Raw genomic sequence first — 16,484 nt, 5'->3', positions numbered from 1 at the left:
TCTAAAAACCTGGATGGGCTCAACCGTTCAAGGAGCACTTTGGGTAACCTTCTTCTGGGGTCTTTAGATACAAATACCTCTGAACACCTAGGTATCCCATTAATGATGGTATTCCCGGTATGATTAAAAAAATATATAAATGGTCCCACACTCTATATGGAGTTGACATGTTTCAGCCTATAGTACGTGGCTCATGGAATCCCGGGCTTTCATCAGGACTTAAGCAATATAATACCCTGGAATCAATATCATTCACGAGTCAGTCAGTTCACCCTAACTAGAATCAGTCAGAACACAGACAACATAGGTAAACATAAATAAGCAACATACACAGAGCTCACTCGCCCTTTCTCCAGTGACTTGATTGTATTGGGCCCTGCAAAGAAATTGTAATGAAATACACTGGTGTCAGGCATTCCGTGCACTTCTTTAGTGCTCTATCGCGTTCACTCCTTTCACTGATCATACAGCTCCCTAAAGATCGTGCTTGCTACTAATGAATAAAAGTGTACAAAAAAAACAAGAGACAAACTATGGTCACATGAGTTTTGTATTAGCATGTCCTTCCATAAACACACCCTCAACCCGCCATAAACCTCTCCTTACTCCTCCCTAAACCCCTCCCAAATTATTGTAAATATCACCCATCTTCCCACAACTGCTACGGACCCTCCCACGTTTACTACTAATGGCCTGATTAAGATATCGGCAGACAGGTTACTCTGTCACAACAGTGACGCATTTCATGTCAGCCAAAATATGAATCCCATAGGAAATAATGGGATTTTTAATTTCAGCAGGTGGGATATCCATCACTGCTGTGATGTAGTAACCCGTTCACGGAAATCTAAATCAGGCCATGAGTAGTAAACTTACATGTGTGGAAATATGTCCATAGAAAAGATAGGAGAGGTGGAAGGAGGGATTTATACCCCATACGTTTATGAACTGCATATCATAGCAAGTAAGTAGTACTACTTCAGCACCACATTACAAATGTAACAATGCCACCTACAGGTCACGAGTGAAATCAGATGAAGAAGACTAGTCTAAGCTGGATGCTTGGAGATCTATTGTCTGGTATTCTTCACTCACTGTCCTCTGTAGGAGGGTCTGGTTCAATGCTATCCTGAACAGTTCTGTTTTCAGGAAATTCCTGAGTCTACAAAAGCGTTTGGCTTAACACAGAGAGCCTGAAACCACTGGGTAGAGACACCAACTCTAACGTGAACCAGTTTTGGTCGAGGGTCATGCACTCTATGATTAGACTACATCAGCACTTTTATTTTTCCTTGTAACAGGCCACCATCGAGGCCATCTTGGGAGGTGCCTCGCTCCCTGACTTTTCCTCAGCATGCCGTAACAGGCAACCAGCCCATTTCAGAATACTTTTATGGCTTCTGTGTCTCACGTTTTAGTTAGTTTAAATGTATTTGACCAGTTCCCTTACTGTTAGTACCCTTACCGTTGTCAGGGGAACCTGTACGGATGAGAGAGTGGTTACTGGACCCAAGGTTGTGTTTCATTTTGCCCCTCTGTTCTGCTGCTTTCAAGGTGACTCGGCATTTGTTGAGGTTGGTCACACCCACAGCCATGCCCCTTATGCCAGCCCTTCTAAGGGACTGACTGGGGCATCCCCACATCTTCTCCAAGGAGAGCGATATTAACATCACTACATCAGCACTTTTATTTTCATTGTAACATCCACGATCGGGGCCATCTTGGGAGATGCCAGGCTCCCTTACTTTCTCAGCATGCCGTAACGGGCAACCAGCCTATATTAGATTACTGTTATGGTTTCTGTTTCTCATGTTTTAGTTAGTCTTAATTTATTTTACCATACTGTTACCATTATCAGGGGAGCCTGTAGAGATGAGAAAGGGGTTGCTGGACCCCAGGTTGGCTTTCATTTTGCCTCTCTGTTCTGCCGCCTTCAAGGCATCTTGGCATTTTCTGAGGTTGGCCATGCCCCCTCTGACAGCCTTTTTAGGGGACCGACTGGCACGTCTGTGCTGCTGGCGCACCAAAGGCAAACTCACCTGTGCACGGCTGGATTGCTCGCCGTTTTTTTACTCATACTAGGGAAAAAACTACTCAAGATACAGCGCGTACTGAGTGCTGGGGTGGTGAAGCTCTCAAATGTGTGGATATCGGCAATTCAGGTCATAACTGTGACTACACTTAAAATCTTTGGCCTAGGGTAACCTGTAATGGGGAAACCTCTTTTGATACCACAAGGTTAAACTATTCAGGGGAATCTTTTAACTGTGTATTATTGAATGTGAGCTCCTTGGTAAAGCACAAAATAGAATTTGCAGAATTTGTGGGAACTTTCTGTCTTGATTTGGTATTCCTCAAGGAAACTTGGACAGATTCCTCATCAGGCCCTGATTTAAATGATGCAATTTCCAAAGGGTATGATATATTTAGAGTGTATAGGCAACAGAAACGGGGGGAAGGAGTAGCAGTGTTTTATCATAATTATCGTAAGGTAACTTTCAACTGAACTACACATTTAGATAGTGAAGACATATCTTTTAGAATTTGACAATGACACCACTTTCAACGGGTCTTTACTTTACCAGCCACGGGCCCCAAAGCTAGCTTCATATCAATCGTTCTGACATTCATGGAGTTAGCATCGAGCCGCCCAACCTTACTCTTCAAGGTGATTTTAATTTTTATCTGGATCAATGTGAGAATCCAGAAACTGAACATCTTATTGATTGCCTATGCAGTTTTGACTTACATCAGATAGTCTCTCAACCTACTCACAGTGCTAACCATATATTAGATAGTATTTTTACAAATAATCCTGCACTCACTTTTCATAAAGTTGTTCTTTATTTTGGACCTTTCATAAGGCATTTTTTTTCAATGTTACAGTCTCTATAAAGAACCATCATGATTTGAAAGCACCCAAAGCTATTAAAAGGCACCCATGGCGCATAATTGATAGCCTCAAACTTGAGTAGTTGTTGAGGAATAATAGTCCACCCTTATACAGCAGTATCAAAAAGTATAACATTTTACCATTTGGCTAGGTGATGCAGCCAAAAAGCTAGCATCTGAAAAAATTCTGAGAAACTGCAGGAAAAATCCCTCTGCCCCTTGGTATATGATGGAATTAAAAATAATGAACTTGAAACAAAAAGCCATATAGAGAATAGCCTACAGAGTTGAGGAAAAAAGTAAATACAAGTTAGTTCTTGAACAATATAAAGCACAGATTACTCTGGAGAAATCTAGGTATTTCACAGAAAAAATCAGTGCAGCGAAAGATTCTACTTAAGAGCTTTTTAATACAGTTACCTCTCTTGTTAAATGCACTAACATGAAAATGTTCGTTCCCACTCAAATATTCTGTAACAAGCTAGCTGAGTTTTTTCAAGATAAGGTTAATATGGTCTATACAGAATTTTCTTTAAATTGTATTAAGAATAGACTGGGTAACATCTCTCCTTCCTCGCTAGTGCCTAAGAAAATCCCTAAGGAGGTCAGAGACAGCTAGATGGTGTTTGACAGATTTACCTCATTTTCAGAAGAGCGAATGATCAGGCTTTTGGAGTTGACAAAATTGGGCTCACCAGTGGACCCAGGTCCACATTTTTGTCCTTCATATGGTCTCTAAGACGGTTGCAAGCCAACTCTCTTTACAATTGAATATGATTTTGTCCATAGGTCAATACTCAGCAGAATAGAAGATGACCACCATATGCCCATTACTTAAAAAACCCTCTCTGGATCCTGAGGATACCAAAAGTTACCGCCCAATCTCGAGATTACCTTTACCATCTAAAATCTTGGAGAAGGCGCCCAACGAGGATCTTATATCATTTTTAGATAAGTAGGATATCCTTGATCCCTCTCAATATGACTTTAGTCCATCACATTGTACAGAATCTCCACTATTAGTGGCAACTGAAGAGATTCGTAGGCAGGTTGATTCAGGAGGAAGGGCTGCGTTCATTCTTCTCAATCTCTCGGCTGCTTTCAATATGGTGAACCACACTGGTGGCTGAATGGTTAGAAAGTATCAGGATAGGGACGCAGCTCTTAGCATCCTCAGCTTATTTTTATTGGAAGGAAAACAGAGGGTGGTTTATGGAGGTTATGTTTCAGACACCCTCTGTCTTCCGCGTGGGGTAGCGCAAGGCTCGTCATTGTCCCCCACACGTTTATCTATGGTATCCCTTTGGCTAAACTCATTGGGTCTTTTGGCTTCGAGGCTGTGGCCTATGCTGACAACATGCAAATAGTGGTGTCCATTTCTTCGGATATGGATGAAGTAGTGAGCAAATTTAGAAGCTGTCTAGCCAATATTGCTCTATGGATGCAAGTAACTGTCTAAACCTGAATTCAGAAAAGACAGAGTTTATTCTATTTGGCAATGATACCTTGTTTTGGAATACTTCCTGGTGGCCCTCCAACATCGGACCTCTTCCGTGTCTAGTGCAGAAAGTAAAAAACTTAGGAGTGGTGTTAGATGGACAGCTTTGCTTTTCCGGTCAAATAAAGCACGTTACATTTTCCCGTTTCCATCTGCTTAGAATACTAAGAAAAGTGTTCCTGTATATTCCTTTGGAAATGCAAACAAGTTATCTTTTCATGACTACTATCCAGAACAGACTATTGAAACACACTTTATTTGGGGAACCAAAGATGAGATCAATTAAAACTTCAACTTTAAAGTATCTAAATACAACACCATCCAAGGGGCTGCAGGCCCTTCACTGGTTACCAGTCAACGCCCTCTACATGGCCCATAAAGCACTGCATGGGACAGGCCCTTTATCTTTTAAAAAAACCTTCACTTGACATGTTCCCCCTCCCAAAATAAAGAGAGTCAGATGGGGAGGTAGGAGTTTCTCTTTTCTAGCAAATAAACTCTGGAACACCATGCCTCTTGTTCTTTGGTCCCAGTCCAGAGGAGCTTCTTTTAGTAATGTGCTCAAAACATGGCTATTTTTTTTTTTTTTTTTACAAAACTCAGTAGTTAGTCAATCTGCCTACTTCTTAGAGAATGCTAACACTAAGACGCCTCTGCAATTGTGCACTTTCTAAGAACTTTACTTACTAAACGCCTAGCATGGATATTCAAAAGTATTTAGCTGGTATCTCCTCTTCACTCTCCCAGGGGTATAATATTCAAACCTATCTTTGTCACTGGGCATTGTACTGTTATTTTGAAGCACAAGCTTGATCAAGCATGGATTATAATTCTGAAAGGCAATCCTTCTAACATAAGCCAGAGGCATACATTTGAAGGTAACCTTCCTCAGAAGCCAAAGGGGAATACTTTGAAAAAGCATTCACTCCAGTTGCGTTGTTCTGAAACCAGTCTTCTCCAGTATGTATAGAAGCATAATTGTTTTTTAAAGAACCTTCTCGGGGTCATGAGAGCACACAAGTTAACAGGTAACATCCCCCATGGGCTGCACTTGCAAACATTGGAAACGCGAATATGATTGGTAACATTTCCCCTTAAATCATAAGAGGCATCATTCTGAAGTCTAATCTCTCACATAGACTATGAGGGTGATCCGCTTTTTTAGATGTTCCTTATTTCTGCCAGGTGACACCAGTCAAAATAGCAGACTTACCTGGCCTTACAACATTGTCATCCAGCGCTAGATGGTCTTTCTTTGATTTGCTTCCTTTGATTGTCAGCTCAGATCTGCAAAAGAGAAAACATGTGTTCACATGAGAACATTCATACAGTGATGCAAACAGGTTTATGCATTAGAATTTCTGTCCTGCACAGCTTTTATCTCTTAAATTTAACCATCATCACACACTAGACGAATCCATCTCAATGTGTGGATGGGGCCTCTCAAACTGTGTTTACCAGCCCTTCCTACAAACAGTTTAAAAAGTACGATATTTTCAAAGTGTAATTATATGCCTGATTTTAGTTTAGAAAATGAGATACACCATATCCACCATCACAAATATGACAATTATCCCCTCTTCCGTATTACATGTGCCATAGGACATAATGAGCTTGTAACACGGTGGGCAGGATATCAGTGACGTTTGTGACAGAATATTTCATCAGCAAAACTCTAAATTAGTCCACAAGCCTGGCTTATCCCACCTATAATGCCTATCACTGAAGATCAGGACAGGTTTAGGATTTCTGGTACAGGCTTGCTTCCCAAAACTGAGTATTGTGAAGTACTGCTGCCAGTTGATGGTCCCAACTTCTAAAATACTGAGTCTTCACTAAGGGCCAATGAAACGTATCTGTATCCTTAAAGGGCGGTGAGGACCTACCTTGTCACAATCAATGTCTTATACTATTTCTATTTTCTTATGAACATATTCTTGCTGGTTCCTCTTGCATTTTTCTTGTTTAAATCAACTTTATTATCCCCAAAATAAGTGATTTAAACTTAAAAATAAGCTACAATGAAACAAACTGATGGAATATTGAGAGGGGATTGACAACTAGTCGATGAAGAACTGACAGATGTTTATCTCACTGAATTTCCTTGTATTGTATAACTCCGACGAACCCAATAACATTGCTAACTGACTAGACCACATACAACCGGGGTTGAGAGTCCACTTCCTCTGTTTGAAAAGATCAAAAACGGAAACCACAGTCTTGTGGGATCGACATAACGCATCTCTGCCATTTCAATGGCCTTTATGTGTGAGACCTGTTCCACCCAACTAATATAGAAAGCAAAAAACTGGGTAGCATTTTTAATTGAATCATCTCATTTACCCTGTAAATCAACAGTGGGTCAAGATGTAACTATTGCTCCTTTGCAAACTACTCCCTCTTCTGAAAATCTCACACCGAAATTGAATTTACAAGATACTTTGTGTTACAATGGTTAATTGACTAAAGAACATGGCAGGAAAACTACTGAGAATACAAAATCAAGCCAACAAGGTGTGCCTGATCTTACTTAAATTTGGCAATGTCGATCCACCTCTACAAGAACTCAATGGCTCTTAGTCTTAGAAAGGATTACAATTAGGACACTTTACGTGATTCACAAGGCTTACTGGAATAAAGGTTATCATATTTTCAAAAGCTGACACCATGCTCCATCCCTACAAGAAAAATGTGTTCAGCATTTCCACGTCTGATCCCACTTTGATGCTTCAACAATCAAAAATAGGGAGGCTGATCCCTGGGAGTGCTGGGTCCAAAACAATGGAACATGCCTTTCAATTAATCTCAAAGAAACCAAACTAACCCCAATGTAGAAAAAAGCTGAAACAAACTTTTCAAGCGATCTGCTGCAAACGACTGTCCCAATGGGACTCAATTAGTAATATTAGAAGTTAAAACCTTCTCCACGACTAGACTTTAACAGAAAAGATTTTTAATCTATATATGTTTTGCTGCCATGTCTCTATTGTTATAGTCTATGCAAAACGAAAGACACCCAGCCTCAAACTTGGCGATTCCTTGTGCGGATGATCATCGATAAACTATGTATGGGTCAAAACACTGTTGCCACATATGGTCACAAAAATTATTTAGAATTTATTCTAATGCTGAGGACACTAACTGAAATAAATGGCCTATAAAGAACTTGAATGCTTTAGAATTATTTTGTCTTCATTCTTCTTGTTTGATCACCAGCACCATGTATGAAAAATTATACCTTGATGGACACTAACTATGTATATTTTCTATATTGGTAGGGCCTCAGATCTATTCTAAGAAGACACCCAAAAATGATTTGGAATGTATTCTAATGCTGAGGGCACAAACTGAAATAAATGGCCAATAAAGAACTTGAATGCTTTACAATTATTTTGTCACAATTTTTCCTGTTTGATCACCAGCACCATGTATGAAAAATTATACCTTGATGAACACATATATATTTTCTGTATTTGGAGGACGTCAGATCTATCACAAGACAACACTTTGGCATTTTATAAGATAGCTAAATAATAATAATAATAATAATGAAAATGATAATAAAAATAATAATACATTTCCAAGATTAAAACATAGTTGTGAGAACAGGACAACTAAATCGACCTAGGGACGGATTATAAATGGAAATTAGCAATCTACTCAAATTAAACATCCCGTTAAAACAACACCGACAGGTTGGAAATATTTGGCTTATTCAATATGATTGGTACATAACGTTTACATTCTTGATTTGTATTTAATATTTGTATTTAAATAATTGTGCGTCTATATGTCATTCCACTATGGTAATGGGATATTTACAGTAAGTAACTGTACCTCGTAAAGTTAGAGAGATTAAGGGCCAGATGTAGCAATCTACAATTTTGCAACTTGCAAATTGCGAGTCAGACCGACTCGCAATTTGCAACTCGCAAAATTGTATGCAGAAAGGTGTCTCAGACACCTTCTGCGACTCGCTATGGGGTCGCAAAGACCCACCTCGTGAATATTAATAAGGTGGGTCGCATTTTGCGACCCCATAGCGAGTCTATGCACTCACAGGGATGGTGGCCTGCTGAAGACAGCAGACCTCCATGTCTGTGACTACTTTTTTAATAAAGCAGTTTTTTATTTTCTTTTTGCAGCCGGTTTTCCTTAAAGGAAAACGAGTTGCAAAAAGAAAAACTTCCAAAACCATTTGGTTTCGTTTTTTTCAGAGTAGGCAGTGGTCCATAGGTCCATAGGACCACTGCCTGCTCTGAAAAAACATTATTTTCGGCATTCACAAAGGGGAAGGGGTCCCTTGGGGACCCCTTCCCTTTTGCGAATGAGTTACCACCCACTTCAAGTGGGTGGTAACTGTGAGTTGGTTTGCAACCGCATTCGCGGTCACAAAGCAACTCAGCATGGCGATGCGGTCGCAAATAGGAAGAGAACAGCCCTTCCTATTTGCGAGTCGCATCCTCAAATTGCGAGTCGGTACCGACTCGCAATTTGAGGTTGTGCATCGCGTTCGGCCTTTTGCATGCCGCAAACTGTGTTTTTCGAAGTTTGCGACATGCAAAAGGCTTCCTACATCTGGCCCTAAGTGTTTAGGGGGAAGCTGTTAGTCTGGGTGGTTGAGAAAGCAGAAGAGGTAAAAGACGCCACCAGAGAATTTGATTGCAAAGTGCCTTGATAAGTCAATGTGTTGAACCATGGCGGCCACACAAAATTAACATAAACAAATATCTGAGAGCATCCGCTTGTGGATGAAAGGTGTGAGGATACGGACAACAGCCTCTTCTTGGTAAAAGTCTGCATAGACATCTGTAACTGGAAGCCTGGGCACAAACAGAGGCCTCGACTAAGTGTCTGACATAATGCTAAAATCCGGTAGAGGCTGTGGTCTTTCAACGGGGTAACAGGCGACAAAGCTTTTGGTGATATTATTTTCTGTAACCTCGATGCCTTGTTGGGTAGCTCTAGTATAAATACTTTTACAGGTTTCAGTTTTCATTCTGCCTTTATGAGCAAAGTAAACACTGGCAGCTTAACACCAGGGTTGTTGGAACATTGAAGGGGTTTTCATAATGCGATCTATGGAGCATCTTTCAGAGGCATAAAGAAAAATAATGTGGCCCCCCTGTAGAATGTGAAGAAGGGCCCGGAGTCTCCATATCACATAGCTATTGATTTGCCATGGGCTGAATGGGGCCCCCTCAAGGGTTGAGGGGTCACTGAAGGGCCAGTCACCCCTTGCACTGCAGGGGCTGAGTTACACCTCTAACCTCTTTGGCTTCATCCAAAACGTTATTATTTTAATTTTCTGGCTCAGAAAAAAAGAAATATATACAGGTTTCAGTGTCTAAGACGTCACCCTCTAAACCTTCAAGTTAAAATACAGATGTAAGAAACTCTGAAATAAGTGCCAGACTCTTTCAGAAGGTAGAATATTGTGCCTAAGTCATAGAAGACCAAAATTGTGATGAAGATGCCAAAAGTTACACACATCTTTGATTGTTCCACAACACATCTTTAGTTGCTCCCCTACACATCTTTGATTCTCCCCACCCCACCTCATTATCTCCTGTAGGGACCACCACAAAAACTTGACCACAATTTTCCTGCCTTCTCCCTGTTAGTCCTAGTTGAAGAGGGCTCCAACACGTAGCACTGGAGTTTTTCATCAAAATCCTTTATTATAAACCCAATTTTAAACCCCTTTACCATTCTGTTTGATGACCAACATGTATAATTATCATAACCCTTCCTCTTCCATCACTCTGCACACGATGAGATGAAAGAGCACTCTTTTTAGGTTTAACATGTAAAGCAGCGTGCGCCAGTAATGGCAAACATATTATATTCTATATATAACCCAAGGGGACATGGATCAGCCTCCTTCAGCTCTTGGGTTGCAACTTTGTCAACCATATTCCGGATCAACCTACACTTTCTATTGGTGGTTTGGGTGCATCCTTCTGCTTCACTGGAATACAAGATGGAGGATTGTACAGGTAAAAAGTACACTCTGTTCTCACACATTTAATACTTATATCAGTGCTTCTCAAACATTTTAGAACCACAACCCAATTTTTAGAACAACACAATTTTGCAACCCACCTACCTTTATTAGACATGTGGCGAGGCCATCTTTGAATGTAACTAAAACACTGTGTGGTAGTACATTGTAATTTACAGACAGTGCATTTTCAATGGAAAAGGGCACAAAATGTGCATATACACACAGTTTTATTGATGAAAGTATATAGCACACAAATTATATTAGGTGGAAATTGGGTTTCTGTAAATATGTATCACCAAAAAAAGTTTCTTGATTTGTTTTTAAACATTTAAAGTCTGTTTCCAGCACACTTCAGAATTACAAAAAAAGGGTCTTCATTTTGGCTTTCCTAACTGCTGAATGCATACAGTTAATGTACAGGTATTTACATTGTATTGCAAAAATGACATCCTACAACCTTTCCTTTAACACTAGCTCTACCCTAGCAAGATTGCCACATAGTTCACTTTTAAAACTCCTCTCAATTTGCAGTCAGAGAAGGAAAAGTAAACACCAATCTCCATGTTAAAAGAATAAGCAGCAACTTGTCGGAAGACATAGTCTGATATTTCACCCCTCTCTCTGAAGCACCAGCAAATGTGGCAAGATAAACACAAAATGTAAAGGCACCTTTATTCATTGCTTGAACTTTCCCAATGACCAGCTCAAGACACACCTGTGGGTTACAGCTAAGTTTGGGAAACAATGATTTATATCATTCATGCACTGGAAATGCAAAGCAGTCCATTTTTATTATGTTGAGCGTAAGTTTCGACCTCATTTATACTTTTAGTATACTTGTTATGGCTAAAAGTCATTTCATTTGTTAGTTGCAGTGTCTTTTAACAATTCTTGTTCCCTAGTGGGCAGTTCTGTCTTTTTCTCCCTCCTTTTTCTATTTCAGAGCAGTGACTAACTACTGTATTATTCCACTTTGGTTTCTTTATCTGTTGCTCTGACGGACTACTTTTGTCATTTCTTTGTTCCTGTCTTTTTACTGTGGGTGTGTTAGGATGGTAGCTACCTGCATTTTATTGCAGAATTCTGTTCCTTTCACCTCCTCCCGTGTCGCTGACATTTGTTTTGGCTTTATTCCCGTGCTGTCCTAGTTTACCTCTGGCTCTTAAAATGAGCTTATTTTACAAAAGAAACACCCTGTGCCTAAATATTTAGCTCACTGCTCACGAAAGCCACACTATGCCCTTTCTGGTATAAAGTAGCTAAACCTAGAAGCAATGATGTGAAACTTGCAGAGCCTCATCTGGAGTCTCTCTATCCAGGCCCCCTCCCTGCCATCCCTCGGAGACATCAGCACACAGGGCATTGCTTATCTCCTTTATTGGGGCCATTAATCTTCTCAGGCTGCTCTGCTATTGGTAACCTCATTAGAGCTTTGCTGAAATGTGAGACAAAAAATGCTTGCAAGACTTTTTATTCTGTTAACATAAAAAGATAAATACTTTTCCAGCCTTACTTTCCAATTTCTTTTCAGACGTTTACACAACTTGAGGTAGTGCAGTCATCTTCTCGTCTCTCTTCAAGGGCTTGTAACCACCAAAACAGGGCAGGAAAAGATGAAATTATGAGGCAGGGTTGAGCAGTTTATATAGCAAGAAAAGCCCAGTTCTGAATTTACAATGCCTATAGCTCTCACTCAAGAAACTGCTAGACATATTGCATTGCAAATGCTTGTTTGAATTGTTTTGCACTGCAGCAAGCATTTTGAATTGCTTTTGGCAGCCTTTTACGGCGAGTGTCAAAGTTATTGGCTTTTTTAATGGTTGCTTGTTTGTGATTAATAACCATGTTTCTGAAACTTTGTTATATCTATTTTCATCTTTACTGATTCACAAATGTGTTAATAAATTTGACTTTGAATAATATCTTAAGAACCTGGACAGAGGCCAAGAGAATGGTACAAAATTGAAATGTAGCTATGATAGGGTTCTAGCTATAGGTGGTAAAATGTGTCATCTTCTCATGCCTCAAGAATGATGTTGGATGTGGACGGTAGGGAAATGCGCTGCAAATAGCCATTGTGTTGTTGGAAACGTTTGTTACAATTCTTGTATTTGTTGTAGATCTTCAAAAAATCACAACCATGTTGAAGGAAAGTAATTATATGGGTTCTCATGTGGTCATAAATGTATGTTACTGTGAAACCTTTGTATGATTATCAGATACCTTTCAAATATGATCATCTGTGCTCTAAATTAATTAAGATCTACTTGTGGCAGAGGTGCTAGACAGTTCAAAAGAAATGCATGTAGAATTACCTAAAGAGTGGCATAGAGCAGTCCATGTTCCATCCTGGACACATTGTGCATTTTAACGTATGCATGAGATAAAAGAGTTCAACTTAAATGAGGCCTCCAAGTACTAGTGATCATAGAGAAGTCGGGGTTCACAATGTTCCATAATCTATTTTATCTCCAAACTGCTGAGTGTCAGGAACCACTTTCAGAAGTGTTAGGGGCCTTAAATTCAGGCACTTCAGGACCAGTCAAGAGACTTTCTATGGATCTATTCTTGGCCTTACTGACCTAGGGAACAACCTGTACCAAACTAGTGCAGGAGACCTAATGGAGGGACTACGCTGCTGATACAGCCTTAATATGAACTTTAATACATCTGCTGTTAAAGAGTATTAATATATTGCTTCTTCAAGTTGTACATTATTCAGTGGCTGCTTCTTTCAGCCACCCAACAGATTGTGTGTGTGTATATATATATATATATATATATATATATATATACATGCTTTTATCACGTGTGTACTGCTTTTAGGATCCCTTCAAAGTACAAAGAAGGCAAGGGTAATGAAAGAAGACCCAGAAAAGAGGACTGTGTCTACTCTATGCAATTTTCTGTTCTAGCTTTTCTATGTACTCAGGTATCTAAACTGTAGTCATACCTGTTGCTGCTGCTTTACAAAATTAGGTTGGTATCCTCAGTTCAGCTATTGGGAGTGTGCAATACCTTAATTCTGTGTTTCTGTATGACGCCACTCAACACACTGAAATGACTATTACTGTTATGGTAAAACCTGAAAATTGATTTGCTTTTGAAAATTCCGAAACAACACCATAATCGGATGGTTAAGCCTGTATTCTGTCAAAATTTCTTTGGAGAAGAATTCATAAGACTGCAGGTGGAAAAAGCAGGACGAAATGGGAATCACCTGCAACTGCCACTATTTTGTGGGGAAATAATCTGAGAGATGTTTCATAAAAAATATAACAATAAATATTACCTTTAATTTCAGATTTCAATAAACCATAGTGGAAAATTGTTTCCATGGAAATTTGTTATACAGTTCCCTCCGATCCTACTGTGCACTGAGCATCTGCCACTATATGGCACATCATTGTTGTTCCCTCCCGAAAGCATGCTATCGCGCACTACCTAATGTAATCTTTTCTACTCTCTGCTGAAAAGTCACAATAAGGCATGGGTTCTGAGCGAGAGCGATCCAGTAAAGGGTTAATCGAACCTATCATTTTTAATGCCGACTGCTGAGAGATGGAGCTGCGCCTTGCCTTCCTGCTCTGGCTTTACCACTTTCTTTAAGAGCAAATCCATTTATGCAGTGGTCTGTAAATAATGGGCAGACATACAGAATACATTGATTTGATTTTTCCTGTGTGCCAAAAGGCAGGCGAGCTTCATAGAACTGGATTCAAAAGGAGCAGTGACATTATTTTGGAGGCTGGCGTGAACAATACCGAGCAGAGATTTTCCACTTGCAAGAAGAAAAAAACACAGCAAAAGAAGCCATCAAGAAAGAAGATGGGAGCACAGGCACGAGAAGGGCTGCCGCTTGGCTCTGCCTCCCTTTGAGGTGTAGTCAACTGTGCTTATTTTTAGAATTCTGACAAACATGTTCTAAGACATAGGTTGCTGGAACAGGCTTGAGTGCTGCAAACGTATTCCTGTTTTCTAATCTGTGCCTTGATGAGTGGCTTCTGATAAGAGTGCACGTTGGATGGCACAAGGCAGGCAAATTTTGCATGTCATGTCTACTCCGAATTAGTGTCAGATGGTCGGAGATCGCGGATCTGCAGTAATGGTTAAGTCAGAGCTTCCAGTGATAAGGTATTTTTCATGTTCTTAACAACTCTGGTGCCCCTGACAAATCTGCACGAAATTTTCTAAAAAAACGTTAATCCTATTTTGGTTCGTCTTGCAAGTTTTGTGAGGAGGTATCAAAGGGGGTAGCAAAAAACGAGTTGTTAAAGGTGACTTTTATTATTTTCATTCTTGAAGGAACCCTTGCTGTTCACTACAGAGGAAAAAAAACTCTCAATGCAATTACATCAAACTTGGCCATAGTGACTCTGTTGTTATTGTTAGATTACAGTTCCTGTTGAAAAGCAGATTTTTGTTTTGCTAGTAAGTTTGGTAGAGTGGCATAATCTGTGCTTAATTTGTAAATAAAAAGGTGCCGGTGCCCAAAGCCCTCCTCTTAAACATGCAGCTGCTGAAATCAAATGTGTGAACATGGAATATTGAGGGGGCGTAATCCTGAAGCCATCTCGGGCCTCTTCAAGCCATATAAAGCCACTCCCTGTACCTTTAGCTCACTCTTGCAGCTTTCTACTTTCTCACTTTGTGACGCTTTTTTGTTTTTCCCTTCTTCCGTCTTTCCCATATGTGTCTTTTGCTTCCAGCAAATGCTTGAGGCAGAAGAATAAGCCCCGGCCCTCAAAAATAAAAGCCGGTGCTCAGCACCGGAAACAACAAGCACAAATTAAGTACTGGGCGTAACATTAGCCCCCCACGTGGTGGTGGTGGTTGGAGGGGTAACAGGGTGGTGAGCTCAAGCTGTTGCCAAAGTAAAGTTTGGCAAACGCTTTATAACAATGGTAATGGCACCATACAGTCACCCCGCTTCTACAGTTGCAGTTTCTTTATGGACCACGCATGGTCCACTTCCTTTATGGACCAGAGTCTACTAATTATTGTTGGCAGACCACAATAAAATCTCATTTGACTTCAAAAACAAGACAGGCCAAAGCATAGCTGTCAAACCCGCTGGGTACAACCTAGACAGTTTGTGACGCTGTACCTGAGAAACGTAATATCCAGTCGAGGCTGGTGACTTGAAAAGGTGGCGGGCGGGGGGAATAAAACAAAAATAAACAAAACAGAAAAAATAATAAACTTACCTGAAGGTCGCCGCCGCTCTCCACTGCACTGCAGGCACAGGCTCCCATCCCAGCCTGCCCGGTGCCAATCATGACGCAGCTCAGAGCAGCGTTATGACTGGCAGAAGCACCCTGGCTGGGCGTTTCAAAGCAGACTGGGAGCCTGTGCAGGCTCTCTTCAATTCTGCAACACAATGCTGGGTTGGAGAGAACCCTTGTGTGTATGTTTGTTTGGCAAGCCGGAGACGGCCGGCCAAACATACATGCACACTGAAGGGAGTGCTCTGTGCACTTCTTTCACCGCTCATCACCCCATGGACCCGCCCCTTTGGAAATAAAATAATAATAAACACTTTTATTATCCTTTTATATTTTAAGGTTTGCAGCTCCTGCTGGCGGGGCGGGGGAGGCGACGCTTCACCGCCCATGCGGAGGGGCCCCCCAGGTAACTACATTTCCCTCACACTTACATACACCTATATATATACACTTATCAGTATTCTTTTATAATATGAACCTTATGCTGCCATTAGGCTCAAACCCATATAGGCAGTGGAAGGATTGAGGATGCTGGGTATTCTCTGATCTCTTTCAAGGTACAAATATAAAAACAATGAAACAACCAATTTAAAAAGAAATCGAAGTTGTGGGAAACACAGAGACTGTGTTACAAGCAGCTTAGACACTGGGTCATGCACCCGGAGATGAAGTATATTGCCACAATTGATAAAACACTGTTTGAAAAGTCGACAGGGAGACAAATAGGCATGAAAGGAAGATTTTGAAATTCTATATGCTATTAAAGGAGGCCTCACTGTCCAAAGAATGGGCATGTGGGGTTAAATGGGATAATTATGTGAACACCAACATTACACGCAGAAAATTGCAACTTCTGACAAGG

At 40.5% G+C, this 16,484-nt stretch overlaps 1 protein-coding gene across 2 annotated transcripts in view; it reads right to left on the bottom strand.

Moving 5' to 3' along the window:
* MORN1 (MORN repeat containing 1) overlaps positions 1 to 16,484 on the bottom strand; it is a 980,804-nt gene that overhangs the window by 103,740 nt on the left and 860,580 nt on the right. For both annotated transcript variants that reach the window (XM_069240989.1, XM_069240990.1), the window contains exon 13: positions 5,604 to 5,677. In XM_069240989.1, the coding sequence (XP_069097090.1) occupies positions 5,604 to 5,677 (74 nt within the window). The remainder of the gene's footprint in view (positions 1 to 5,603; positions 5,678 to 16,484) is intronic.

Source organism: Pleurodeles waltl, chromosome 6 (genome assembly GCF_031143425.1).
Source record: "Pleurodeles waltl isolate 20211129_DDA chromosome 6, aPleWal1.hap1.20221129, whole genome shotgun sequence".
In the NCBI taxonomy this organism is placed as follows: domain Eukaryota; kingdom Metazoa; phylum Chordata; class Amphibia; order Caudata; family Salamandridae; genus Pleurodeles; species Pleurodeles waltl.
This window is presented reverse-complemented; position numbering and strand designations above follow the sequence as displayed.